Source organism: Danio aesculapii, chromosome 5 (genome assembly GCF_903798145.1).
Source record: "Danio aesculapii chromosome 5, fDanAes4.1, whole genome shotgun sequence".
In the NCBI taxonomy this organism is placed as follows: Eukaryota; Metazoa; Chordata; class Actinopteri; order Cypriniformes; family Danionidae; genus Danio; species Danio aesculapii.
Window position 1 is genome coordinate 64,934,067 of NC_079439.1, and position 27,939 is coordinate 64,962,005.

The following is a 27,939-nucleotide window of genomic DNA, read 5'->3' on the forward strand; positions in this document are numbered from 1 at the left end:
TTAAACCTATAAAAATAACAATTTAAAAACATTATTTTTTTCATTAGGGAGGCACGGTGGCTCAGTGGTTTGCATTGTTGCCTCACAGCAAGTAGGAAGGAAAATGAATGAATGAATGAATGAATGAATGAATGTTAAGCTAGTTAGTTACTATACTCTTATAATCATTTTGCAAAAAACAGCAGATGTTTTAGTTCTGCACAGAAATAGCAGATTTCGCCTGGACCTGGTTATTGGGTCTTACATTTTTTTATGTAATAATCTTCCCATGACGACAAATAAAGTAATTTGTGATATTTTTGTAATTAAAATAAATAAATAAATCCTAATATAGAGAATGTATGAACCCTGGGTTGGACTGTGATGATAATTTAGTATACATTTGTAACACTATACTTTGTATTAGATTACCTCTGCAGTCAATAAAAAAAATAACAACAATTAACACAGCAGCATGGGAGTTTATAACACAAAAGCTCAGTGAGTAATAGCGATTTTGACATCATTTTCTCTTTTGACTGCTGTAATCAATCTCTATATATTTGCCCCTCTTTTGGAAAGAAACACCATCAAGGATTTTTTTCTTTTTTTGCTATTGAAGTAAATTGAATATCGATTGTTAGATTTTTCAATCCCCCCATAGAAGTTTACCCAATATGATGAATTCAACATCTCTGAACCCTTAAAATGTAAAAAGCCTTCATAGAAATGTCCATAAACTCTATTATAATTATTAAAACAATAAATGTTAAAATTCCCTGAAATTCCATTTGTTCATGATCCAAACGCTAATGTTAATATCTAATCTGGCTTTTCGAAAATGCTCACTGTAAAAACGATGTAGATCGAACTTAAAACAATTAAGTTGTCCACAAAAAAGCAAGATTTTTGCTCATTTTAAATAAGCAGGTTGAACAAGCAGCAAAAATCATTGTTTTCAGGATGAACATGATGATCCACAAATGTACTTAATCGAAGGTACAGTTGAAGTCTGAATTATTAGCCAACCTGTAATTTTTTTTTGTAATTGTTTCTACATTTTTCTTTGGTTAGTTAGTTTAGTGTGTTGGGGTTTAGTTAGTTTTGTCATATTTATTTATTATTACTTTGTTTTGGCAACACCCCTATTTTTCATTTTGATTCAGTCATGTAAATTACATCCCAAATTCATATATTCATTGATCAATATCATTGTTTTAAGTTTTTTTATTTTTGTTTCACATATAGCTTTGTTGTGATTTCACCAAGTACCAGAAGAAACCCACTTAATGTTAGGTCTCTGTTTAACGGAGAGATGTTTTCTACACATTTCTAAACCTAATCGTTTTAATAACTCATTTCTAATAACTGATTTATTTTATTTTTGTCATTATGACAATTAGGCAAGTCATTGTATAACAGTGTTTTGTTCTGTAGTCAATCGGAAAAAAAAAATCCTTAAGGGGGCTTTTAATATTGACCTTAAAATGGTTTAAAAAAAATAAAACAAAACTGCTTTTATTCTAGTGGAAATAAAACATATAAGACTTTCTCCAGAAGAAAAAAATATTACTAGAAATACTGTGAAAATTAGAAAATTCCTTGCTTCCCTACACTGAAAAAAAATTATTCAAAGATGATTCCTTGGATTTACTCAGTTTTTTTTAAGTTAAGTGGATGTAAACAATTTCTTTGGGCTGAATTTAAACAAACAAATTAAGTTGAACATTATTAAACTTAATTTGTTTGTTTAAATTCAACACAAATTAATTGTTTGCAACTGTTTTGCATGCAACATTTTTTTTCAGTGTATTTGGGAAATATTTGAAAAAGAAAAAAGTTCTGTAAGTCACATAATTATACTGATTTAAGCAATGATTGTGAAAAACAATACAAAACATAAAGAGACATAAGCTTGGACATCTATCGCTTACCTTCAGCCAGTAAGTCCAGCTCTGCTGCTGAGATTCCTCACAGGGAAACCAAGCGTACTGAGACACACCATGAGACAGGTCAAACACCTTCGACTGACAGCTCTGAGTAAACAAACACAAGAAATACACACTGATTCATCAGTCACACACACTCAAATCTCTTTAAGATCACTCAGAAATATATTTTTTTGCTTGTTCAAACTACTTATTTAAAATGAGCTGAAACAACACAATTCCTGAGATTTCATTGGGACAACTTAATTTTTATACGTTCAATCCACATAAATTTGTTAAACATGTTAAGTTGACTTATTGGTTTTGTGTTGGGACAGCATGAACAAATTGTTTGGAACCCTGCCTCTTTTACAGTGATTCACGAGTTCACAATTGCAATAGTTTCAGAATAAAGCGTATTTGGCGTGCTGTCCGGGGAGAGGGCTCTGAGCTCGGGGAAGACACCCAAACTCGAGTTATTCCTCTTATTAGGAAACAGAGAGGAATTGGGATTCGAGCGAAGTATCTAGCCCGGCCCCAGAACGCTCCCCCCAGGATTGTAATGTTTAAGAGGTGAGGTGACGGGGTGGTGGAGGGATGCTAAAGTCGTAAGATGCTGCAGGTAAGACAGCTTTGGTATATATAGGGGTTTGGTCAAGAACTGATTGGATAATAGAATAATTGTCAATGACGTATATGATACTGAAACTTCTGTGCGTGCTCCTCCTGAAATTTGTTTATAATCACTTCACTGTAAAAAAAAAATTCTAGGTTCCACAAAATTTTTGCATGTCGTCCCAACACAAATCGATTAAGTTAATAGTTTTTTTTACAATTTTAAGTAGATTGAAGATGAATTGTGTTCTTTTAACTCATAAATAAGTAGTTTGAACAAATAACAAAAGTCTTTTTTTGAGTGTATCCTTAAAGCTACGTTCACACCACAAGTGATTCGCAGCAGCAAAGTGACAAGCGCAACAATAACCGCAATTTATTTATATATTATTTATTATTTATATTTATTGTTTTCTTTGAACAAAGTTTACTTCCAGCGGCACGTAAACTCATTCGCTCTCTGTGAATATCACCATAAAAGATACCTACTGCAAGCAACCTTAAGGTGGGAACGCTAACTAACAGGTTCAATCGCCACCCAGAGTGTCATGCAGCTACAGTCGCTGCTAGTGTGAATGAGGCATTATGAAGGTAAAAAAAAGCCTAAAGAATCAGGAGGCATACAGTTGAAGTTATTAGCTGAATTATTAGCCCCCTGAATTATTAGACCCTTTGTTTATTTTTTCCCCAATTTCTGTTTAACAGAGAGAAGATTTTTTTCAACACATTTCTAAACATAATAGTTTTAATAACTCATTTCTAATAACTGATTTATTTTATCTTTGCCATGATGACAGTAAATAATATTTGACTAGATATTTTTCAAGACACTTCTATACAGCTTAAAGTGACATTTAAAGGCTTCACTGGGTTAATTAGGTTAACTAGGCAGGTTAGGGTAATAAGGCAAGTTATTGTATAACAATGGTTTGTTCTGTAGACAATCGAAGAAAAATATAGGCTAAAGGGGCTAATAATTTTGACCTTAAAATGAGTTTTAAAAACTTAAAAACTGGTTTTATTCTGGCTGAAATAAAACAAATAAGACTGTCTCCAGAAGAAAAAATATTATCAGACATACTGTGAAAATTTCCTTGCTCTGTTAAACATAATTTGGGAAATATTTAAAAAAGGGGGAAAAAAATAAAGGGGGGTTAATAATTCTGACTTCAACTGTATATGACAATAATTTCAGACCCTGATATAAATGATATATTATATAATTCTGGCAACATAGATGAAACATGTTGGTTAACAACATCTGTGTGAGTTATGCACATTTTATTAAAACTATCATTTTAGTTAATTAAGCTGTAAAAGCCAAACTTCATATTTTAGGGTGCTTTCACATCTGTGGTTCGGTTCATTTGGTCCGGACTAAAGGCAACAAATGATACATTGTAGCATTTTTCTGCTGTTTATGGGTGCTTTTCACACCACACTGATTGCTTTGGTCAGAACCAGTTGAAAAGAACCAAAATGCAGTCATGTGACAAAATGCTCATCACTCATTGGCCAGATGTTGTTGAACGTATTTCCTAAACTGCTTTTCATTTGGTCAGAACTCACGTGCAGGAAAATGCCAATGGAACTTCTTTAAGTAAACAAACCGGCAGACACAAAATGTTGCTTTTTACTATAAAGAGAAGACTGTGCTGGCTGATTGTATCCCTGGTCATAGTATACTTTACAGTTTGTATACATCACTGCTATACATTTCGAGAATGAAGCGCAGCTGTGGCTGGAAAACAATGTTTTCATGCATTGCAAACGGCGAAGGCGAATCGCAAGTCACTTCAGGAGGAGGCGTGAATTAATATAGCTAAACTGCGATGGTCATCTTCCAGAAATATTACCAACGATCCATCAGATAATGTTTTTCCCTCTCTCTCTCTTGGTTTAAAATTGTTTTCTGTCAACAAATATTTTTCATCCACATCCCATAATGCACAGCGCATCGGACTACGGATTAGTCCAAAAAGGTGCATGACATTTTGCAGTTGGGTCTGTTTTAGTTCGGATTATATTCTCACCACAAACGAACCACTCCAGGGTTCGTTTGAAACAGGGGTGGTGAACCTGTTTGGCATGATGAGCCAAAAAAAAAAAACTTTATCACTGCAAAGAGCCACACAACAGATGCGAAGTTCACTGCCTTTGGGAAATTCCCGGGCTACGGCAGAATGGAGAGAGGTGAAATGGCGCTCGAGATTTGAAGCCTTAAAATGTGACAACGAAGTCTGGCATATCAAGCAGAATGGCTTTCCATTTCTTTCAACAAAAAAAATATAAATCCTCCCATTCAGATAAAAATGTTCTGCGCTCATCTTCGTATTTACGCTTAGCTGTACGCTTTCCTGACTGCCATGACGATTGATATTAACGAACTGCACGTCACTCGTGTTGCGCCCCAATCACACGGGGCTTCAGTGTCAACTCTTGACTGAAGGCGTGTCTGAAGTTAGAGCTGAAACGATCGTCATAGAAGCGTCAGAAAATGAAATTCAGTCAGCAATAGGCCACTGTCTAGCAGGTGTATTTGCATACAGCGATCTGATTGGCTGACGCGTCCGTTGGCGCTTGAAAAGTTGAGCTACTCCCAGCTTCTGCAGCGAGCAACGCTGAAGCCCCGTGTGAATGGGGCATTAGTCAATTGGTTAATGTATGTTAAATCGAGCGAGAGGTTGAGCCGCACAAGAGCAGTAAAAGAGCCGCAAGCGGCTCGCGAGCCGCGGGTTCGCCACCCCTGGGAAAGCATACCGAGACCACGTCTCAGTACGCTTTTCTGGCCCGCTTTTGGTGTGTTTTTTGGTTGGTTGGAGTGAGATTGCTTCAGTCACACCTGCCCAAACGAACCGCAAGAAGAGGGAAAAGGAACTCTAGCGCGATTCAACAAAATAAATAAGGCAGGTTTGTAAACACCCTTACTTGCATTGTGAATTTTTTTGTGGAGTGTGGAGTTTGCAGCATCTGATTGGCTACTGCATTCAACAGAAATGCATGCAATTGGATATAATTCTCGGAAATGCAAAACAGCATAGAATAAAAACCGAGGCATTTTGGCCAGATCTAAATGCACCGTCCATTCATTTTCACATTTCCTTTTAATTATGACATAGTAGATTTAGTTTAATTGTAGCAGCATTTTTCACAGCATTAATAATAAAATACTGTATGTTTTTTGAGTAGCAAGTAGAAACATTTAAAAGCTTTAAAATGCCAGAATGTTAAAATATGTTAAAATGGGGAAAAAAGGGTATTGAAATGAGTAATCTTTCACGCTATTACCGTTTTTACTGTATTGTTAATCAAATAAACCTGTACGAGTGAGCATACAAGCCCTCTTCCTTTAAAACAATGAAAAGCACAACAGCTCCACACTTTACATGCAATTACAGCATATTTTTGGACTATATAAAGGCACTTAAATGGAGTAATGATGATGCTGCAGGCCTTCAGTCCGCTATGAAAAGGTAATTTAGACCATCTGGAAGCTCACAATTAAGTCCCACAAGTGGCCAGGTTAAAGTGGCACTCCAGATGAGTTTGGGAGCCAGTGAAATCAGGGTGAACTGACCCGCTGCTCTTTTCTGAGAACCGGCTGAACTCTAAATGCTGTCGAGTTTCAGAATTACCCACATCAAGAAGTTTGTCTTTCACCAATCACACAAGCCTTCTGAAATGGTCACATCGGATCAAAAGGAAAAGCACACACAGGCATTAGAGCAGGGTATTTTGTCAACTAAACAGCCCGAAATGACATTTCTTTTCTTTTTAGGCCAGATGGAAAATAGAGCTTTAAGTGAATAAACACATGAAATGTTTATTTACAGACTCGATTTTTTAAGTTTCACTTTTTTTTTTATCAAACAAATATTTAGACGGCGAGTTCACCTGGTTTTGTGTGGGCAAATAAATCTTGTATCCAGTGAACTTTTTAGGCATATTTCACACAGCAATTTTAATTCTGTCATCATTTACTCACTTTCTACTTGTTTTAAAGCTATTATGAGTTTATTTTTTCTTCTGGTGAACACCTAAGACCTTATTTTAAAATTAGAGCCATTGACTTCCATTGTAGCCATTGACTTCTGTTGTATTCCAATAGTTAGTGCAACGTTCTTTCAAATACCTTTCTTTTTACGATAGATGGCAAATAGGACATTTAGTGAATAAACACATGAAATGTTTTACTTAAAGACAAAAAAAGTTTAATCAAGCCAAAATTTAGACAGAAAATTCTCCTGGTTTTTATGTAAAATAAATAAATATGTTTTTTTTTTTTTTCATAGTTCCTTTACAATAAATGTTGCCTATTCAGTGGACTTTTTAGGTATAGTTCACCCCCCTTTACACGGTAAAAAAATAGTTTCAAACCAATTATGAATGTCTTTTTTGCAACCCAGGCTCATTCTGAGAACGTAGTCCCGGGGACGTTCCTGGAGACCGCGAAATACGTAGCCGGGGGTACGTACGGCTGCATTTCATTTTTTTAAGCGAATGCTGCGGGGCGGTGTGACGCCATTCCCTTCTGCGCTTGCCGGCCGGCCACCCGGCCGCTCGCCTCCGTGTGGAGGGCTTTCCCGCTGCAACCAGTTTGTCCGGTTAGCTCTTTGTGTACTCTGGCAGACTCGAGGGTCTGACCACGACGACGACGACCGGGTTCGAGTCCGGGGAAGAGCGGTTCCAGAAATCAGGTAAGAAAACAAAAACAAAATCCAAAAAATGAAGCGAACAAGTTCATCACAGGGTGAGAATGTGGTCAAAATCCGAAAACGTGGTAAAAATCAGACGAGGGCTTTTCTTTTTCTGGACGGCTTTTGTGAATCGTCGTTGGTTGGGTTGAGGGACGGAGGAGGGTGGGTCAGCCCGCTGATTGGCCGGTCGCAGGGTCAATCATTCTGTCATCCAGGCAGACAGTCGGAAGGTCGTTCGACAGCGGCCTCTAGCGGGTTTACGCGAGAACGGCGCGGGAAAAAGCGCACACAGCGGCCTCTCGCGGACTCGCGAAAACAAAAACTGCAAAAATACGTACCTCCCGGGACGTATTTCGCGGTCTCCAGAAACGTCCCCGGGACTACGTTCTCAGAATGAGCCTGGGTTGCTTTTTTTTATGGTGAACACAAAAGATCTTATTAATTTGGAGCCATTGACTTCCATTGCAGCCAATGACATCTGGTGTATGCCAATAGTTAGCAAGTTCCAGCATTGCCTTTCCAGTGGACTTTTTGAACATATTTCACACAACAATTTGAATTCTGTCATGATTTACTCACTTTCTACTTGTTTCAAACCTATTTCGAGATTCTCTTTTTTCTGGTGAACACAAGACCTTTTTTAAAGTTGGAGCCACTGAATGAGATAATTCACTAAAAAATAGTTTGTTTTGGTAATCTTCAATCAAAGCCTGATTATTTGCTTCTGCGTTTGGAATGGCGGTCCTTCTCTGCTGACGTCAGTTTGCCACAACACTCTTAACCACACCCCTCTTACCGTTATTTTTCTCCAAGAGAATGATACGCAAAACGAAAACCCCACCCCCTACTCAATATTCCATTTCAGTGGGCTATATGCACAGCTAGAGTTTTTCAGCCAATGATGAACTTCCGGTGAAAGCATTATGTGACTATTTTCAATTTCATAAGGTTCCTTTTACAGCATAGATGTTGTAATGTAATTCAAATATAATCAGTTAAATAGACTTAAGCATCCATTTCAGTTGGTAAAGCATAAAAATAGACACAGAAATTCCATTGAAAATACTGTGGTCAAATTTATTTCCATATTTGGCATGGAAAAAATAGTTAAATTCAGTGCTTCTTGTTTGGTCCGATACTCAATTTATATCAAATCTCAGCCAAGCATTGAAGATCGCTGTTTTTTTTAATATAAAGAAATCAGATCTTAAACGCAGCAATTTTGTATGGGATGACAATTAACCGGAAGCCCTGGGGCTAGCGGATTGAAATTAAAAGTCCATGTGCATATACCTCGTTGTACAGTACATTAACATTCTGAAATAAAAGTCTCATCTACTTCCGACTTTAAAAGTGCAATCTGGATGTTCTCTTTCCATCAGACACTTAATGAACCCCCCCAAAAAAAGGTGGGCATAATGTCTCTCCTTCACCGAGCAGTGAACTCCGTAAGTCTCCAAAACGCTTTGCCTTTGTTTCACGCTGAATTGCATGGAGTGTATTTCATTTCACTGTAGAATAATGTGACAGAGAAGCACACTGAACCCCCTGAACCCTTCTGTGGGGTGACAGCAGCGCAACGCTAGGTGACACTGGAGAGCCGCATGTTTCTCTGCAAGCGAATGCCACTGATTATGTGTGTGTGTGTGTGTGTGTGTGTGTGTGTGTGTGTGTGTGATGGCAGCCGGAGCAGTGCTATCGCTATGGCTGGCTCCTGCCGCTGCACAATGGACGTCCCCAGGATTTTTGGGGTAGCGCTGTATTTTCTGCCCGCTCAGCAGTATAGATGCTTTCTGCTCACTGTCTGGCCTTTACCGTGACCTCATTTCCCCCCTCATACATGTATCGCTATTGAGCATTCATTCACGGAGAGCATTGAGACTGTTTATGTTAAAAAATCTGCTCTTATAATTTATTTGAACCACTAAAGATGTAACATATATAGTGTATATGACTCAAATTATGTACTGAGGGAATGGTATACACAGGAGTTTGGAAAAGAGGTTGATTTTCTGTAGTTAGTTCATTTGTAATGTGTCTGGTAATTATTTTGATAGTTCTGGTAATTATTTTAACCTCCTAGGGCTTGAGTGGCCACATACGTGGACTGCACATTTTAGCTCTTAAGTGGCTATTTAAAATACTTTGAATGTTTTATATTTTGTTACAGACATACAGTGTCATCCTGCAACTGTTTTTCAGCATATGAAATGTCCCAAACACTATTTTTAGTGTCCAAAATGGGGAAAAAATGTTGTTTTTACTCTCTGATAGTCAAAGCAATTTAAAAACAAAAATTCTATGTTAAATATGCATTAAAAAAAAAGAATTCAGGAAAAAGTGTTTTTTTAAAATTCGGACTATGAGTCCACATCATTTTTCTCAAAAAGTACATCATATCAAAAGATGATACTTAGGTTTTTATTCTAATTAGGTTCGAATAAGTCCAAATAGCAAAGGGTAATAAAAATGCATGTAAAAAAACACCTTGGGCCTTAAGAGGATTTAGTTCATTAGCAGATTGCTTTATTATTACTTTATTATTGCTTTTTTTTAAATAGATATTTTTTTCAGAACAAGAAACACTGTAAGTATTCAGTGCCAGATATTTTAATTAAAAAAAGAAACAGAATGGGGAATTAAGAGTAACAAATAGGGAAATTTTATATATATTTCAGAAACTGCTGATCTACTGGGATTTTCACGCACAATCATCTCTAGGGTTTACAGAGAATGGTCCGAAAAAGAGAACATATCCATTGGGTGGCAGTTCTGTGGGCACAAATGACTTTTTAATGCCAGAGGTCAGAGGACAAAACTGCTGGAAAGGTTCCATCTGATAGAAAGGCAATAGTAACTCAAATAACCACTGGTTACAACCGAGGTATGCAGAAGAGCATCTCTAAATGCACAACATGCTGAACCTGGAGGCAGATGGGATACAGCAGCAGAAGACCACACCGGGTGCCATTCCTGTCAGCTAAGAACAGGAAACTGAGGTTTCAGTTCGCACAGGCTCATTGGAGAATAGATGATTGGAAAAAACGTTGCCTGGTCTGATGAGTCTCGATTTCTGCTGCGACATTCGGATAGTAGAATCAGAATTAGATCCCAACAAAATTAAAGCATGGATACATCCTGCCTTGTGTCAACAGTTCAGGGTGCTGGTGGTGGTGTAATGGTGTGGGGGATATTTTCTTGGCATACTTTGGGCCCATTGGTACCAATTGAGCATCCTGTCAACGCCACAGCCTACCTGAGTATTGTTGCTGACCATGTTCATCTCTTTATGACCACAGTGTACCCATCTTCTGATGGCTACTTCCAGCAGGATAACGCACCATGTCATAAAGCGCGAATCATCTCAGACTGGTTTCCTGAACATGACAATGAGTTCACTGTACTCAAATGGCCTCCACAGTCACCAGAGCTCAATCCATTAGAGCGCCTTTGGGATGTGGTGGAATGTGGATGCTCCATCGTGGATATGCAGTCGACAAATCTGCAGCACCTGCTTGATGCTATCATGTCAATACAGACCAAACTCCCTGAGGAATATTTCCAGTACCTTGTTGAATCTATGCCATGAAGGATTAAGGCAGTTCTGAAGGCAAAAGGGAGTCCAACCCAGAACTAGTAAGGGGTACCTAATAAAGTGGCCGGTGAGTGTATACGTTATCTGAAATTTTATTAAATCTATATAACATCTATCCTGCTATCTATATATTTATCCCTGAAAACTAACTAAACAAATACTGACAAGCAATCATTTGTGATGTGTAGTAATACATGAATTAATAATAATGATTTAATAATGATAAGCATGCAGTTTATTCATGGCCAGAGACAGTTTTTCTTTTATATGTTTGAAAAAATTCCATCAGTTGTTCTTACACTTCATTGAGAGCTAATCTTTCTGGACAGAAATTAATTTGTCTGGAAGTGTAATCATCTTACAGTTCACAGATTTAGCAATGATGTAATACTACATGAATTAAATCAAGAGAGCAGCAGTTCATTTCATTCAGTTCACAAAGAGAAAGAGAGAGTGAGAGAGAGAGAGAGAGAGAGAGAGAGAGAGAGAGAGAGAGAGAGAGAGAGAGAGAGAGAGAGATCTAGTTGTGACACAGGGATTCATAACATCTTTTTTTCAGGACTAAATGCCTTATAAATCTTGAATGAAACCATTACAAAATTAGCCGCAAAACTCGAGGATTCTCAAGTAATGCTTGAAAGAGTCTCAAGAGCCTCCGTCTCCATCTCTGTGTTTCAGGACACACACAGTTATCTAGCAATTCAAGACCCCTACTGTACTAGAGCGGCACACCACCGCTGAGCCACACAATCATACACACTGCTGATCACCAGCTCAATTATTTAAGAATTTAAGAATCTTAGCTAATTTACTTTACTTTTTATATTTTTATTTACCTTGATTGTATCTTTTTTGTCCATTAATTTCATTCATTAATTTTCCTTCAACTTAGTCACTATTTATCAGGGGTCGCCACAACAGAATGAACCAGCAACTATTCTGTAAACTATATATATGTTTAACGCAGCGGATGCCCTTCCAGCTGTAACCTAGTACTGGGAAACACCCAAAAACTCTCACATTCACACACACACACTCATACACTACGGCCAATTTAGTTCATCCAATTCACCTATAGCGCATGTCTTTGGCCTGTGGGGAAACCGGAGCACCCGGAGGGAACCCACTCGGGGAGAACATGCAAACTCTACACAGAAATGCCAACTGGCCCAACCGGGACTCGACCCAGCGACCTTCTTGCTGTGAGACGACTGTGCTAACCATTGAGCCACCATGCTAAATTGTACATTTATTGTTTAATTTTATTTGTATTATTTTATGCACACCAGAAAAACAATGCTCACTAAAATAACACGCTGACAAGACATTTCTATGTAGTATACTTGTTGTTGCTGCCAGCAATGTGTTGTCATGGTAACACATGACATCAATTTTTTAACGATCAAGTTTAACATAAAGAAATAATCAACTATTGCACTATTAAGTGTTTCTTTTATTGCATTTTATCAAGTTGAGTCTGTAGATTTCATGCTCAATTCATTAATTATGCAGTTTAAGCACTCAAAATAATTTTTTTCACGAAACACAGACATATATGCCCCAAGCTGCTAAAATCACTATTAGGACACATACAGCTGCAGAATTATTAGCCCCCCTGTATTATTAGCCTCCCTGTTTATTTTTTTCACCAATTTCTGTGTAACGGAGAGAAGATTTCTTCAACACATTTCTAAACATTATAGTTTTAATAACCCATTTCTAATAACTGATTTATTTTCTCTTTGCCATGATGACAGCACATAATATTTTATTAGATAATTTTCAAGACACTTCTATACAGCTTAAAGTGACATTTAAAGGCTTAACTAGGTTAATTAGGTTAACTAGGCAGGTTAGGGTAATTAGGCAAGTTATTGTATAACGATGGTTTGTTCTGTAGACTATCGAAAAAATATAGCTTAAAGGGGCTAATAATTTTGACTTTAAAATGTTTTTAAAAAAAATAAAAACTGATTTTATTCTAGCCAAAATAAAACAAATAAAACTTTCTCCAGAAGAAAAAATATTGTCAGACATACTGTGAAAATTTCCTTGCTGGATAAGTTGGCGGTTCATTCCGCTGTGGCAACCAGGATTAATAAAGGGACTAAGCTGAAAAGAAAATGAATTAATGAATTATTACACATGCGCATGCACACACATGCATTTACATATATATACATATATATATATACATATATATATATATATATATATATATATATATATATATATATATATATATATATATATATATATATATATATATATATGACGGTTTGTTTGACGGTCGCAGAAATCGTGTATTTTGCAAATCGCAAGTTTTGGGAGACTCCATTATTAAATTAAATTGAGGCAACGAGTTTACTCAATTAATTTAGTTCAGTCAACTTATTAGGGTTTTCAGTGTATGTTGGACGAGGCACCCGCTGAACTCCAGTAATAAAAAAGCGGTTACGTCACACTCGCCCAAGCATCTGAGTAACACGCACAACTCCCATACTCCAATCTCATCATACGAGATCTAGTCACCTCCCTATCTTTGAGTTTTCATCATTAATTTATGAGAAAGACTTGGTTCGAATCAATCAGCGCGCTTTATTGTGAATGTGATGCAACTTCATTAATATGCATGATATAGCTCGAATACTGTTTTTACCTGATACAATGTCCACATCAGCAGCATTTACACACATGAAACTTAACAATTTTATTCATATCTATATTCTGAAGGGTTTTGTTCATACATAATTTGCCTGATTATATACATTTTATTCTACCAGAAAATTAAAAAATGTTTATATTTATATTTTTATGAATTATGGAGCAGGCAGCACGATGGCCTGTCGCCTCACAGCAAGAAGGTCGCTGGTTCGAGTACCAGCGTGGCCATTTGGCATTTCTGTGTGGAGTTTGCATGTTCTACCCCTGTTCGCGGGGGTTTTCCCCACAGTTTAAAGTCCAGTATAGGTGAATTGGATGAACTAAATTGGCTGTAGTGTATGAGTGTGTGTTTGAATGCAAGAGTGTATTGGTGTTTCCTAGAACTGGGTTGCAGCTGGAAAGGTATCTGCTGCGTAAACCATATGCTGGAATAGTTGGCGGTTCATTCCGTTGTGGCAACCCCTGATAAATAAGGGACTAAGGTGAATGAATGAATGATTAAATGAATAAACGACGAAAAAAGAAATTCTACGAATGCCAAGTGTAAAATCTTTTTTCTAAAATCTTCTATGCCTTTTAATTCTAATAATGAATGAATTCTATTGCTATTAACAAACCATTAAATGTAATGTAATGTGGGTGTTTATATAGTGAATTTATCGTGTATGGCCATACACCCAAAGCGCTTCGCAAACATGAGGGGGGTCTCTCCACACCACCACCAGTGTGCAGCATCCACATGGATGATTAACTATCACATTTTCCTCAATGAACTCCTAATTTCCAGCTAATTGGATAAGGGATGCACAATAAGATCATACAGAATATATACTTTATAAGTAATAAACCTTATAAAAATACAAAATATCCTAATAATATGCGATTAATAAGCCACTAGTTACAATAATATTGAGAATAGGTACTAAAGTTTTACCCAAATCAGAAAAAAGTAGTATGTTGATTCTGAACCTAACTTAACCCAGTGGTTTAATTTTTGTGCTAGAAATGTGTGCAAATAAGTGCATATTTTATATAAAAAAAAGCATTACTTGCATATCTAAACATAGGTTTTTAGAAAAATATCTTCCTGCCAACACTCCCGTTTTTCCCGGGAGTCTACCGTAGTTCAAACCCATCTCCTGCCTCCCTCACGTTTTGTTATTTCTCCCGGAAAACCCCTATAATTTCACCCCGCCCTGGTCCTCAGCTTTTTTGGTACAGTCTGTAACTCCCCCAGGTCACCAACTGTGGTATACTGTAGAATCTTATCATAGCAGCCGCCCAAAATCCAGTCCATAGTACAGTTACTAACACCACAGTACAGTTACTAACCCGGTTCTCAACTGTGTTATTCAGGTTATTCAGACAAACACACACTGCCACGTCCCCCCCGGTCTCCCAGAATTTCGGAGACAAATGCTGGCAGGTAAGGACAGGGCATGTCAGATGGCACCTTTTAAACAAAACTGTCAATAGCATTTGTTTTTATCACAGTTCTGCCAGTATATGATTGAGCTCAAGAGCATCAAAAGGAGAGCAAATGTGAAGCATCTTGAAGCGGGTGGGGCATATCAGATACTAGAGAGCATTTGATTGGTCAGAAGATTTGATGAGAAACTGAAGTATGAGGTGATATGAAAAAAAATCATTGCTTCATTTAGGTAGAAGTGACAAACTACAAGCTTTGGATGTTTATATCAGTTTAATATCTTCTAAATGCAGATTATGTCAGTGTTTTGGAGCACACTAGCTAGATAACTAACCATAACCCTAACAATACTATTACTAACATCTAAAAACTTTTAATTTCACAGGACCTTTAATGTAATCAACCGACTGGGGAATTATGGTGATGACCCTATTAACCTACGTTGTCTTATATTAAACTTGAAATTTGAGTTACTTCTAAAACAGTTCAAACTCCACACAAAGGTGTATTGGCGAAACTCTAGAAAGTCATTGTAACCTACGTGCCACCTTTTCCCATTACGAGCCACAATACACAACAATGAGCTTAAAGCTCAACTGTGAAAAATGGCCATTTCTCAGTGCCATAAATCCTTAGGTTGCGCGCAGCGTGATAGGAATAGTTTTGTGACATGATTAATTCGGGAGCTTGCACGATTTGGGGGCGCAGGAGACTCGCGCTCCACAAACATCGCGAGAGGGGGGAAACGTGGCCAATAAAACTGTAAAATTACAAATGTATCATGTTGAAATATCCAGGGAGTAAAACAACACAGCTTTTTTTTTTTAAGACGTCCCTCAGAAAGAGCCAAATCTTTACTACTTCCATGTGTGAAGGGTTAGAGCTTAGCAGAATGTGCTTTTCAGTCATTTATGGTTTCAAAACATAGCAGTTTGGTCTGACTTCATCCGCAAATAAAGGTAGTGTTTTAGAGCTGAGATTTTTCTGTGTTTGTTGTCAAAAAAAAAATCCACTTGTGGTCATAAATAACCACCGGCCGTTTAAATATGGCAGCTTTTTCTTCTTGAAAGACCCCATGCAATGGCCTGACAAGCAGTTTCCTTTTCTGTTTTATGTGTTTTCCTATTGAAACGGGAAGTTGGAAAGGGAGTTTTTCAAACAGACATTAGCCTTTAGCTGCATCACAGCCATCCATCACTACTTGAGGGTCGATTGCAGGTGCTTTTACAGACATTCAGCTTCTATTGAGCATCTGATTTGATCACAAAGCTGGTATAACTGCATGTTAACTACATTTATATATAATAAAGCTATTAGTTACTAGTTAATTAGTTAAGGTTTTAGTAACTAATAAAATGATGGTAACTTGTAACCTTAGCTTTTTCAAATTTGATTGTAATGCAATAATTTGCACCTTTTGTAAAGCTGCTTTGAAAGAATAATTACTGTGAAAGCGCTTTACAAATGAATTTGAATTGAATTGAAGTACACTACCTGACAAAAGTCTTGTCGACGATCCCAGTTGCAAGAGCAACAAATAATAACCTGACTTTTAGTTTATCAAAGTGGCAGAAGGTTGATTTTTCAGATGGCTCATCTGTTGAACTGCATCTCAATCATCAAAAATACTGCAGAAGACCTATTGGAACCTGCATGGACCCAAGATTCTCACAGAAATCAGTCAAGTTTGGTGAAGCAAAAATCATGGTTTGGGGGTTCATTCAGTATGGGGGTGTGCAAGTGATCTGCGGAGTGGATGGCAACATCAACAGCCTGAGGTATCAAGACATTTGTGCTGAACATTACATTAGAAACCAGCAGATAGAAACCAACCAGAAGCTCCTTCTTATACTTCAGCCTCCACATCAAAGATCCTGAAAGCAAAGAAGGTCAAGGTGCTCCAGGATTGACCAGCCCAGTCATCTGACATGAACATTACTAAGCATATCTGGGGTAAGATGGAGGAGGCATTGAAAATGAATCCAAAGAATCTTGATGAACTCTGGGAGTCCTGCAAGAACGCTTCCTTTGCCATTCCAGATGACTTTATTAATAAGTTATTTGAGTCATTGCAGAGATGTATGGATGCAGTCCTCCAAGCTCATGGGAGTGATACACAATGTTCATTCTTTTTCCACTGCACCATGACTTTATATTCTATACTGTACATTATTTCTTTTAAGTGACAAGACTTTTGTCTAAGCAAAGTCAGACCTTACTGTCCTAATTAAATAATAAAAAATCAAGGCATGATCATATTTTATTTTAGAGGTCTTTGCCTTTCATTTAAGCCACTTCTAATACCAAATGATCAACTAGAAGTCAAGTTATTATTTGTTGTTCCTAAAACTTGGATAAGCGACAAGACTTTTGTCAGGTAGTGTATAGTTAATGTGTCAAAAGAAAACCATTTTTATGTAGATGTTCAGTGAATAATACATTATTATATTAATATATAAAGGTGGCTCAGTGGTAAGCACTGTGGCCTCACAGCAAGAAGGTCGCTGGTTTGTGTCCCGGCTGGGTGAGTTGGTATTTTTGTGTAGAGTTTGCATGTTCTCCTCATGTTGGCGTGGGTTTCCTCCGGGTACTCCGGTTTCCCCCAGAGTCCAAAGACATGGGCCATAGGTGAACTAAATTTTCCATAGTGTATATGTGTGAATGAGAGTGTTTGGGGGTTTTCCAGTACTGGGTTGCAGCTGGAAGGTCATCTGCTGTGTAATACATATGCTTGACAAGTTGGCGGTTAATTCCGCTGTGGTGACCTCTGATGAATAAAGGAACTAGGTCGAAGGAAAATGAATGAATGAATTTATATATAATTAAAGATGCACTAAAATTACAATTTTAAGCTGAAACCAAAAATCCTGAATGCATTGGCCAAAAAATGTAATCAATATGCTTTACTTGTTTATTATATCAGTAATTCAGTAATCAGTAATTTTGTAAGATTTTAAAAATGTAACTCAATAACTAAAAGGATATTAATTTAAAAAAACATAAGACAATATAATAAGCACATTGTATTGACATTGTGTGAGACAAGAAGAGAGTTTTACAGGCATTACCATGACAACACAGTAGTGCTATTGCAAGCAGCAGGAACAAGTATACTACACAGAAATGTCCTGTCAGTGCGTTATTTTAGCGAACTTTGCTTTAAAACAATAAAAATACATTTTAGTAGAAAACAACAAAAACAAAAAATGTTATTGTGACAACTAAAATAAAAAGTTGATAAAGCTAAAACTGAAATAAGTGTAGAAAAAAGCAATTAAGTTAAATAAAATTATAAAAAGCATGTAAATCTAACTAATTTACCATTTAAAAATAATTACAAAATAATAAAAATAAATAAATAAATAAATAAATAAAATAATAATCATAATAATAATATTTTATATATATATATATATATATATATATATATATATATATATATATATATATATATATATATATATATATATATATATATATATATAAATTGTAAAACAAAATTACAAAATATTAAATAAATAAAAAGAAACAACCACAACATACAAATAACATTTAAAGCTGTCATGATCACCAGCAATCTAACCTTCATAGATCACTGGAGAACATTCACAGATCACCTAGAATTACAAACCTGCCGGTATATGGACTACAAGATCCAGTAATGCAACCCACACACACCTGCTTCACGTCTCCATTGATTAGACTCACACAGCAGAAGCCGCTCATGGACTGATTACTGGACTATTTATACAGCACACAAACACACAGAAGTTGCTGAGTCTTGTGATACTGTTGGTGAACATTACGATGCATTTTCTATGCCTTCTGTGTTTGAATCTTGCTTTGTTTTGTTTGTTTATTCCTGTCTGCTGCCTGCCTTTTTGACCATCTGCCTGTTTATTTGACTACAACTCTGGATTGCCCGTATACATGTGTTTGCTCCTGTGTTTGCCTGACTGTTGCTTGCCTGACCATCCTGCTAATAAATCCTGCGTTTGGATCCACACGCCCTGTTGTCAGGATCTACTACACATTACAAAAGCATTTCTGCTGCATTAAAATGGAAATATATGAAATATGCGAGACAAAAACAACAACATTAAAATAAAACCTTAAACTTAAGTTAAATAAAAAAATTCTAATAAAAAACTGCTAAAAATGTAAAATTGTATTACAAAAAATCTAAAAATAAAATTAAACTCAAAATATTAATAGACACTATTATAGCATATATATAATGTCCCAATAATGGCATACCTAAGACCAAAATCTGTGGCGATTTAAAAAAATAAATTAAAGAAAAATCACTAGCTCCTCTGAAATTTGAAGCATTTTTGTTCAATTTGCTTTAAATTCTGCAATCGCTAAATAACAAAAATATCCTGTAAGAAATGTCATAGCTCTGATACAACTGTGCAATACCCTCACAAGAAAGAGGGGGGATGGGCAAGCAAACTTGATCTTACCTTTGTGACAGCAGGATATCCAGCAGCGACTTCGGCTGGACAGTGAACGGCCTCCTCATTGGACACCTCCACCGCTGTGGCCCACTGATCCAGGAATCCACTGGGGGTGTAGAGTCCACAGTCTCTCACACTCGCCTCGCGCTCAAAGTCCTCGCACACACCGTCCCCATCGTAGAAGTAACACAAGCTGGGCTGGTCTTCAGAGGACACAAAGAATAAAGTTAATACTAAAACACTGCATTAAAATATCATCTCAAATGCTATGGTAGAAGTTAAAGGGACAGTTTACCCAAAAAATACTCACTATTTACTCACCCTAAAGTGATTCTAGTGGTTTTGTTCTTCTGTTGAACACAAAAGAAGATATTTTAAAGAATGTTGGAAATTGGTAGCCATTGACTTCCATAGTATGAAATCAATGCTATGGAAGTCGATGGCTACCAGTTTCCAACATTCTTCAAAATGTCTTCTTTTGTGTTTAACAGAAGAAAAAACAAACAAACAAAGCAATCACTTTAAATTGTGAGTCATTTTTCATGATAAGAGAATGACATTTTTTTTGTGTAAACTTGCCCTAAAACCTGTTGGATCTCAAACATTTTCAGGTGGCTGACGATGTGATGAATGAAAAATAATAAAAAACAAAAAGCTTAGGTGGAAAGCTGATTTTTTTAATCTCATAATTCTTTGTCAATATTTTACACATCACAATTGCAATTCAGAGAAACAGAAATCTCAAAACTGAAAGTAAAATTCTATTTTTTTATTTAAACTTTTAAATTAATTTTGCATATAACTTTGAATTTTAATTAAAATGTTTAAATTAGTAAAAAAGGTTTTTAAAATAATAATTGCTTTAGTAACAATTCATAATAAATGTAACATATATAATAATTATATTATTATTATTATCATTTATATAAATCTATTATCAAAAGTACCACATTATATTGACACTATGGAGAGTCGAGAAAAGAATTTTACTGGTGTTGTCATGACAACACAGTAGCGCTATTGCAAGCAGCAGGCAAAAGTGCTAAGTATTAATTAATTAATTAATTAATTATGTTGCTAAATTAAGCTAAATTAAGTTAAGTAAGTTGTTAAGTTTAGTTTTTATGTTGTTAAGTAAGCTAAGCTAAGTTAATCTACGCTAAACTAAGCTAAGCTAAGCTAAGTTAAGCTAAATTAAGTTAAGTTAAACTAAGTTGAGTCAAGTAAGTTGTTAAGTTGTTATGTTGTTAAATTAAGCTAAGCTAAGTTTATCTAAGCTAAATTAAGTTAAGGTAAGTTAAGGTAAGTTAAGCTAAGATAAATTAAGCCAAGTTAAACTAAGTTAAGCTAAGCTAAGCTAAGTTCATTAAGTTATGTTATGTTGTTAAGTTAAGCTAAGCTAAGTTAAGCTAAACTAAGTAAAGATAAGCTAAATTAAGTTAAGTCAAGACAAGTTAAGTTAAGTTAAGTTAAGTTAAGTTAAGTTAAGTTAAGTTAAATTCTGAAATTTATTTTCAACATTATAAATTTATGTCCTGCTGTTTTCCCCCCATAGAAACCCCTGTATTTCACATTTCTGAGAATAACAAGATTTACACTTTATACAATATGAAAAATAAACTGAGAAGAATAGTTTTGTTAACAAGTGTGGAATTGTCAACAAGCTGGTGGGAATGTTTCCGATATTTGATTAGCTCACTGGTTTAAAAAAATTCCCCAAACAATTTTTAAAATAATAATTGCTTCAGTAATAATTTATAATAAAGTAATATTATAAATTATTATTAAAGCAATTGTTTAAATTTAATTATAAATATTTATTATATTATTACTATTTTAAATGGGTTTTATTATACCAGACATAAATGATTTTGTCTCTTGGGATAAAAACAAAACAGCCGATATTTAATTTAGCTGAGTACAGGACATTCTGTTTAGTTGGTCATAAAAGGTTGTTTAAAGCACTCATTGTTTCACTTGGCATTACTTCACAGTGTTAATATATGATGTTTTGTTTTTTTTAAACTGGCTTTCAAACAAGGACAGCCATAAATCATCATTCACGCTGACAGATTGATTATCGTTTATGACTGTACTTCATGTATCAGCAGCCCAGGCACACTTCCAGCAAATTGATCGTCTCAATTAAAATCCCACTAACCATTATCAGGTGAAGGTCTTTTATTAAAGGGATAGTTCACCCAAAAGTCAGTAGTTACAGGTTTCCAGCTTTCTTCATCATCTTTTGTTTTTAAGAGATGAAAGAAACTCATAAAGGTTTGAAACAAGCAAAGTATTAATAAATAATGACAGATCTTTCAATTTTGGGTGAACTATCCCTTTAAAACTGACCAAGTAAGGTGTACAATGTAAAAAAAAAAAAAGGTTATCACCAGTCTTTCCCAGTTGACTGATTTTACATGAATTACAGCATCCCAGCATCCCAAACCTGCTAATGGTGTCAAGCAACATCTAAGCGTGAACACTTGAATTGATTTTTTTTTTAATTGAAAGGATTTGAACATGCATGGCTTTATCTCATGTTCATATATGTGTGCTAGAAATTGCTGTTAGCTTATCATCAAAGCAATAAATTCCAGTAAACTCAAATATTTAAGTTATAATGTTGAGAAAAACTTACCATTTTATGTCAATTAGACTTTGACAAACCAATGTTCAACCAATGTTTTCAACCTCATTATGATACGTACTCTTATATACATTTCTGGAGTGTGAAATATTTCCCAAGAGGTCAATTTTTGACCGACTGACTGACTGACTGACTAATCGTAAATTTGTGAAAATTAATAGGATAACTTAACTCATTCATGTTGTCTCAACACAAATCAATTGTGTGGAACCAAGCATTTTTTTACAGTGTATTATAACTTAATGCCTTAAATCAAAATTAAGAATACTACATTGACTCAACGAAACAACATTGCATTGACTTTATGTAATTAATTTTCAGGAGTTCACACTTAGCTGATGATTGAATATAAAGCTTGTTTGGAATGCTGTCCCGGGAGAAAGCCCTGAGCTGATAAGTTCCTCGAGCCCGGGGCTCCCTGCCGTTTGCAAGGCGAAAGGGGAGTTTGAGCTCAGGTAGATCTCGAGAACTCCCCTACTGTAGTATCTAATGAACAGATAGTGATTGCTCTTAAGAGATAACTACTTACTAGCTGCATGTCTATGGTGCCGATTTGGATTAGTCAATTCACTTAAGTTGCATTTTTTGTAAAAGAGGAAAGAAACCGGGGAACCCAGAGGGGAATCCCACGTGAGCACGGGGAGAACGTGTACACTCCGCATAGAAACATTGGCTGGCTTGGTAAGGACTAGAATCAGTGACGTTCTTGCTGTGAGGCAACAGTGCTAACCACTGGGCCACCGTGCCACCCATCTAGGAAAGGAGGATGAGTAGGGGTGGAAGGGGAGCTTCTTCAAAACGAAGATGACTGTTATATGGAAGTTAGGTTATTTATAGTGGCTTAGGAATCGTCTGACTGGGGAATCATTAATTGAATAATGCGGGACCGGCTGCAAGCAATCATAAGCACGTGATCCCCTCGAAATTAGTTAAATAAACTTCACTTATTGAAATTAACAATGTTTCTTAAATGCAGTTATGTGGAACTTGTTGACAAAAAAGTTTAATACAGCTAACACATCATTTTTTGAGTGTATCTTTCGAGTGTCAAGTCCCAGATGTGTCAGCAAAAATAAATAAGTAGAGCTGACACAAAGGGAACATGCAGCTCCTGTCACCTGTTCAGTCTAACTATGACATGTCAATCAATATGAACAGCAGGCAGGAAACATGTTTGCGGGATCTGCACTTATCGAACCAAACACTCTTTCCCCAGGCGGCTCCAAACAACACGAACAAGGACACGAATATGTAAAGTTATAGGCACAGCAGCCGCGGCTACATCATTCGGAGGAAGCTACTATGTGTGAAAGGGCAGCAGGATCCATGCTGCACCTTGTCACATCACTTCCTGCGCTAAAAAAGCATAGGAAGTGTTTTATTAATACTGTGTTACCGTACACGGTTCGCGTGACACGTTCAAAAACAGAGCACTGGAAAACATCAAGAAGCGCAGGCTTGATGTAAGCACAGATCTCTGAACATTCTGCTTGATCAGAGGTTTGTCTTGGGGATCGTTCAACATAACTGTGAGTTACACACACACACACACACATACTCAAAAAAACAAAAAAACAACAAAAAAAAAAAACACACAGCCAAGATATTCAAGCATTCTGCTGTTTTGAGTCGCTAACCAGAAACTGAGATGTTTTGTGACAGAGAGCTCCAATTTTTTTTTACAATAAGTGAACACTTAAAAATAATTGTGGAACACTATTTATAGACATATACACTAACTGGCCACTTTATTAGGTACATGTTACTAGTACCGAGTTGAACCCCATTTTGCCTTCAGAACTGTCTTAATCCTTCGTGGCATAGATTCAACAAGATACTGGAAATATTCCTCAGAGATTTTTGTCCATATAGACATGATAGCATCACGCAGTTGCTGCAGATTTGTCTGCTGCACATCCATGATGTGAATCTCCTGTTCCATCACATCCCAAAGGTGCTCTATTATATTGAGACTGGTGACTGTGGAGGCCATTTGAGTACAGAGAACTCATTGTCACGTTCAAGAAATCAGTCTGAGATGATTGGTGCTTTATGACATGGCGCGTTATCCTGCTGAAAGTAGCCATCAGAAGATGGATACACTGTGGTCATAAGAGATGAACATGGTCAGCAACAATACTCAGGTAGGCTGTGGCATTGACACGAAGCTCAAATGGTACTAATGAGCCCAAAGTGTGCCAAGAAAATATCCCCCACACCATTACACCACCACCAGCAGCCTGAACCATTGATACAAGGCAGGATGGATATATGCTTTAATTTTGTTGACACCAAATTCTGACTCTACCATCCGAATGTCGCAGCAGAAATCGAGACTCATCAGACCAGGCAACGTTTTTCCATTCTTCTATTGTCCAATTTTGGTGAGCCTGTGCGAATTGTAACCTCAGTTTCCTGTTCTTAGCTGACACAAGTAGCCAATCTGCCTCAAGGTTGGATGTGTTGTGTGTTCAGAGATGCTACTCTGCATACCTTGGTTGTAACGAGTGGTTATTTGAGTGACTGTTGCCTTTTTATCAGCTCGAACCAGTCTGGCCATTCTCCTCTGACATCTGGCATCAACAAGGCATTTGCGCTCACAGAACTGCCGCTCACTGGATATTTTCTCTTTTTCAGACCATTGTCTGGAAACTCTAGAGATGGTTGTGCGTGAAAATCCCAGTAGATCAGCAGTTTCTGAAATACTCAGACCAGCCCGTCTGGCACCATCAACCATGCCACATTCAAAGTCACTTAAAACACCTTTCTTACCCATTCTGATGCTCGATTTGAACTGCAGCAGGTTGTTTTGACCGTGTCTACATGCCTAAATGCACTGAGGTGCTGTCATGTGATTGGCTGATTAGAAATTTGTGTTTGCAAGCAAGTGGCCAGTGAATGTATATATATAAACACACTACCGGTCAAAAGTTTGGGGTAATTTTTTTTTCATGTTTTTTTAAAGAAATGTATTCTGTTCATTTAGGGGGCATTTATTAAATGTAAAAAAAATGTTAAATAGTTAAATATTTATAAAAAAATTTGAATAACTGCATTCTTATTGTATGTAGTTTCAAATGATATACAGTACATGATATTATTGTTGTGTCAGCTTATTTTTAAATAAGTAGTTTGAACAAATAGTGAATGTCATTTTCTGAGTGAATGCACTGCATGTTTTTTTTTTGCCACAAGCCAGCACAAAGCCATTCTGCTTGCTTTTAAATGAGACAATTGGAGTTGTAAAGAGTGGAAATGTGAAACGCCACTATGAAATGAAACACAGATATTTTATTTTTTTGGAGAGACTTTTTTGGCCTGCATGCAATGCTTTTTAATGCCCTCCCCTAACCCTACCCCTCACAGTGACGTCACTAACTAATCTCAGCTTGTGTCATCATGGTTGCATTCAGATACTATTGGCCTACCTTTTGTTGTGTTTTGTACAAAGATTCACTTATATTAGTGGTTTTGCCACATTTAAATAGTATTTAATGTGTTTTGAATGCGAATGCCAATTTATTTAAAGAAAAATAAATATGTTGACTTGTGATGCATGTTATGGATGTTTATTAAAAACAAGTTATGTAATATCAATTGTTCCAGACCTTTGACCCTAATAAAGTTTCAGATTTAGACCTTTCAATGTAGACATTGAGAACCCCTGCTCTACTGAATTACTGAAGTTACAATTTTGCTACAACTCATTTATGAACATAGCGTCCCTGTGATGTTTCAATTGCTTATTCAAACCAGTTAGATTTTTTTGTGAGCTGTTCCTTAAGGCGGTGAAGTGTGAACTCATTGAACCACCTCCAAAAAAAAAAGGGAAAAAAAAGAAAAAAGAAAAGCGGAACTGCCAATTAAGCAGTGTCGGGTACTAGTGCAACCTCAGACTTGCAGAGGTGTCCTAGAGGTCAGACAAGACTTCAGCTAGATGAATGTTGGCTACATTCAACAGCCAACTTCAAAAAGCCCTCCTTATCTGCTCTTCCTTTCTTCCCTCTGTCTTTTTAAACTCCAATCCAGCTTTCAGTCCACACGTTTCGAAGAAAAGGGGGGATTGTCGCATTACTGCTAACAGGAGGAAGTGCCACAAAGCTCCACTAGTGCTCGTTAGGCAGATCTTAGAGCTCTACAGCAAAGAGTAAAGTCTTTTGTGAGGGGACTTAAATGTCCGTAATTATGCGGCCAATTGTTTTGACAGAACTGATTAGCTCACGACTTAAAGCGCACCATTAACATCACAAGCGGGTAACAAGTTTTGCGCTATAAAGGGATAGCACAACAGAACTTTCCTGGCTCTTTCACACATTGTCAGACTAGGACATTGTGTGACACTGATGACAGGCTGAAGCCATGAGATTGATGGCTGGGCAACCGGGCAGAACTGGCATCAATAGAGCGCTGAGAAGTAATGAGCAATACAGCTAAACACTCCTGGAGCAAAGCATCAATCAAACTCAAGCTATACTTTACTATCATTTTTATCTATTTATTTTTATCTTTTTGTCATGTTTTCTTGTTGAGTGATAAAAAATAAGCATCTAAAGAATCACAAACTTTAAATGATTTATTTGTCATCATTTATTTTATTTTATTTTAAACAGATGTACACTTGTTTCTTTTTTAGATTATTTAAATTATATTCAATATTTTTTTTATTTAAAGAATGAATTTATTTATTTACTTATATTATTTTAAACAGATGTCCACTTGTTTCTTTTTTAGTTATTTAAACTATTTTAACAATTTTCAATAGTTTTCTAATTTAATGAATGAATCTATTTATTTATTTATTTATTTTTGAACAGATGTACACTTGTTTTTTATTATTTAAACTATTTTAGTTATATTCAATAATTTTATAATTTAACAAATGAAAAAATGAATGAATTAATTTATTTATTTATTTAAATTTCATTTTGTTTGATTTTATATTATTTTATTTTGAACATATGTACACTTGTTTTTTTAATTATTTAAACTTTTTTAAATTATTTTCAATAATTTACTAATTTAATTTAATTTAATTTTTAATTTCATTTTTAATTTCATTTTTAATTTAATTTTGAACAGATGTACACTTGTTTCTTTTTTAGATTATTTGAACTGTGATGAATGAATTGATTATTTATTTATTTATTTATTTATTTATTTATTTATTTGTTTTTATATAATTTTTTACATTTTGAACAGATGTACACTTGTTTCTTTTTTAGATTATTTGAACTGTGATGAATAAATTGATCTATTTATTTATTTATTTATTTTTATTTCTTTTTTTACATTTTGAACAGATGTACACTTGTTTTTTATTATTTAAACTATTTTAGTTATATTCAATAATTTTATAATTTAACGAATGAAAAAATGAATGAATTAATTTATTTATTTATTTAAACTTCATTTTGTTTGATTTTATATTATTTTATTTTGAACATATGTACACTTGTTTTTTTAATTATTTAAACTTTTTGAATTATTTTCAATAATTTACTAATTTAATTTTTAATTACATTTTAATTACATTTTTAATTTAATTTTTAATTTAATTTTTAATTAAATTTTTAATTTAATTTTTAATTTAATTTTTAATTTAATTTTTAATTTAATTTTGAACAGATGTACACTTGTTTCTTTTTTAGATTATTTGAACTGTAATGAATGAATTGATCTATATGTTTATTTATTTATTTATTTTTATATAATTTTTTACATTTTGAACAGATGTACACTTGTTTCTTTTTTAGATTATTTGAACTGTGATGAATGAATTGATCTATTTAATAATTTATTTATTTATTTATTTATTTATTTATTTTTATTTAATTTTTTACATTTTGAACAGATGTACACTTGTTTCTTTTTTAATTATTTAAACTATTTTAAATATTATTTTTAAATAATTTTCTAATTTAA

The 27,939-nt window shown here is 35.4% G+C and overlaps 1 protein-coding gene across 1 annotated transcript in view; it reads right to left on the reverse strand.

Annotated features, from left to right (window-relative positions):
• Positions 1-27,939, reverse strand: part of pappab (pregnancy-associated plasma protein A, pappalysin 1b) — a 207,548-nt gene that overhangs the window by 83,931 nt on the left and 95,678 nt on the right. The window contains exons 10-11 of the mRNA XM_056458692.1: positions 19,374-19,570; positions 1,914-2,015 (exon numbers count right to left, since the gene is read on the reverse strand). Coding sequence (XP_056314667.1) covers positions 1,914-2,015; positions 19,374-19,570 — 299 coding nt within the window. The remainder of the gene's footprint in view (positions 1-1,913; positions 2,016-19,373; positions 19,571-27,939) is intronic.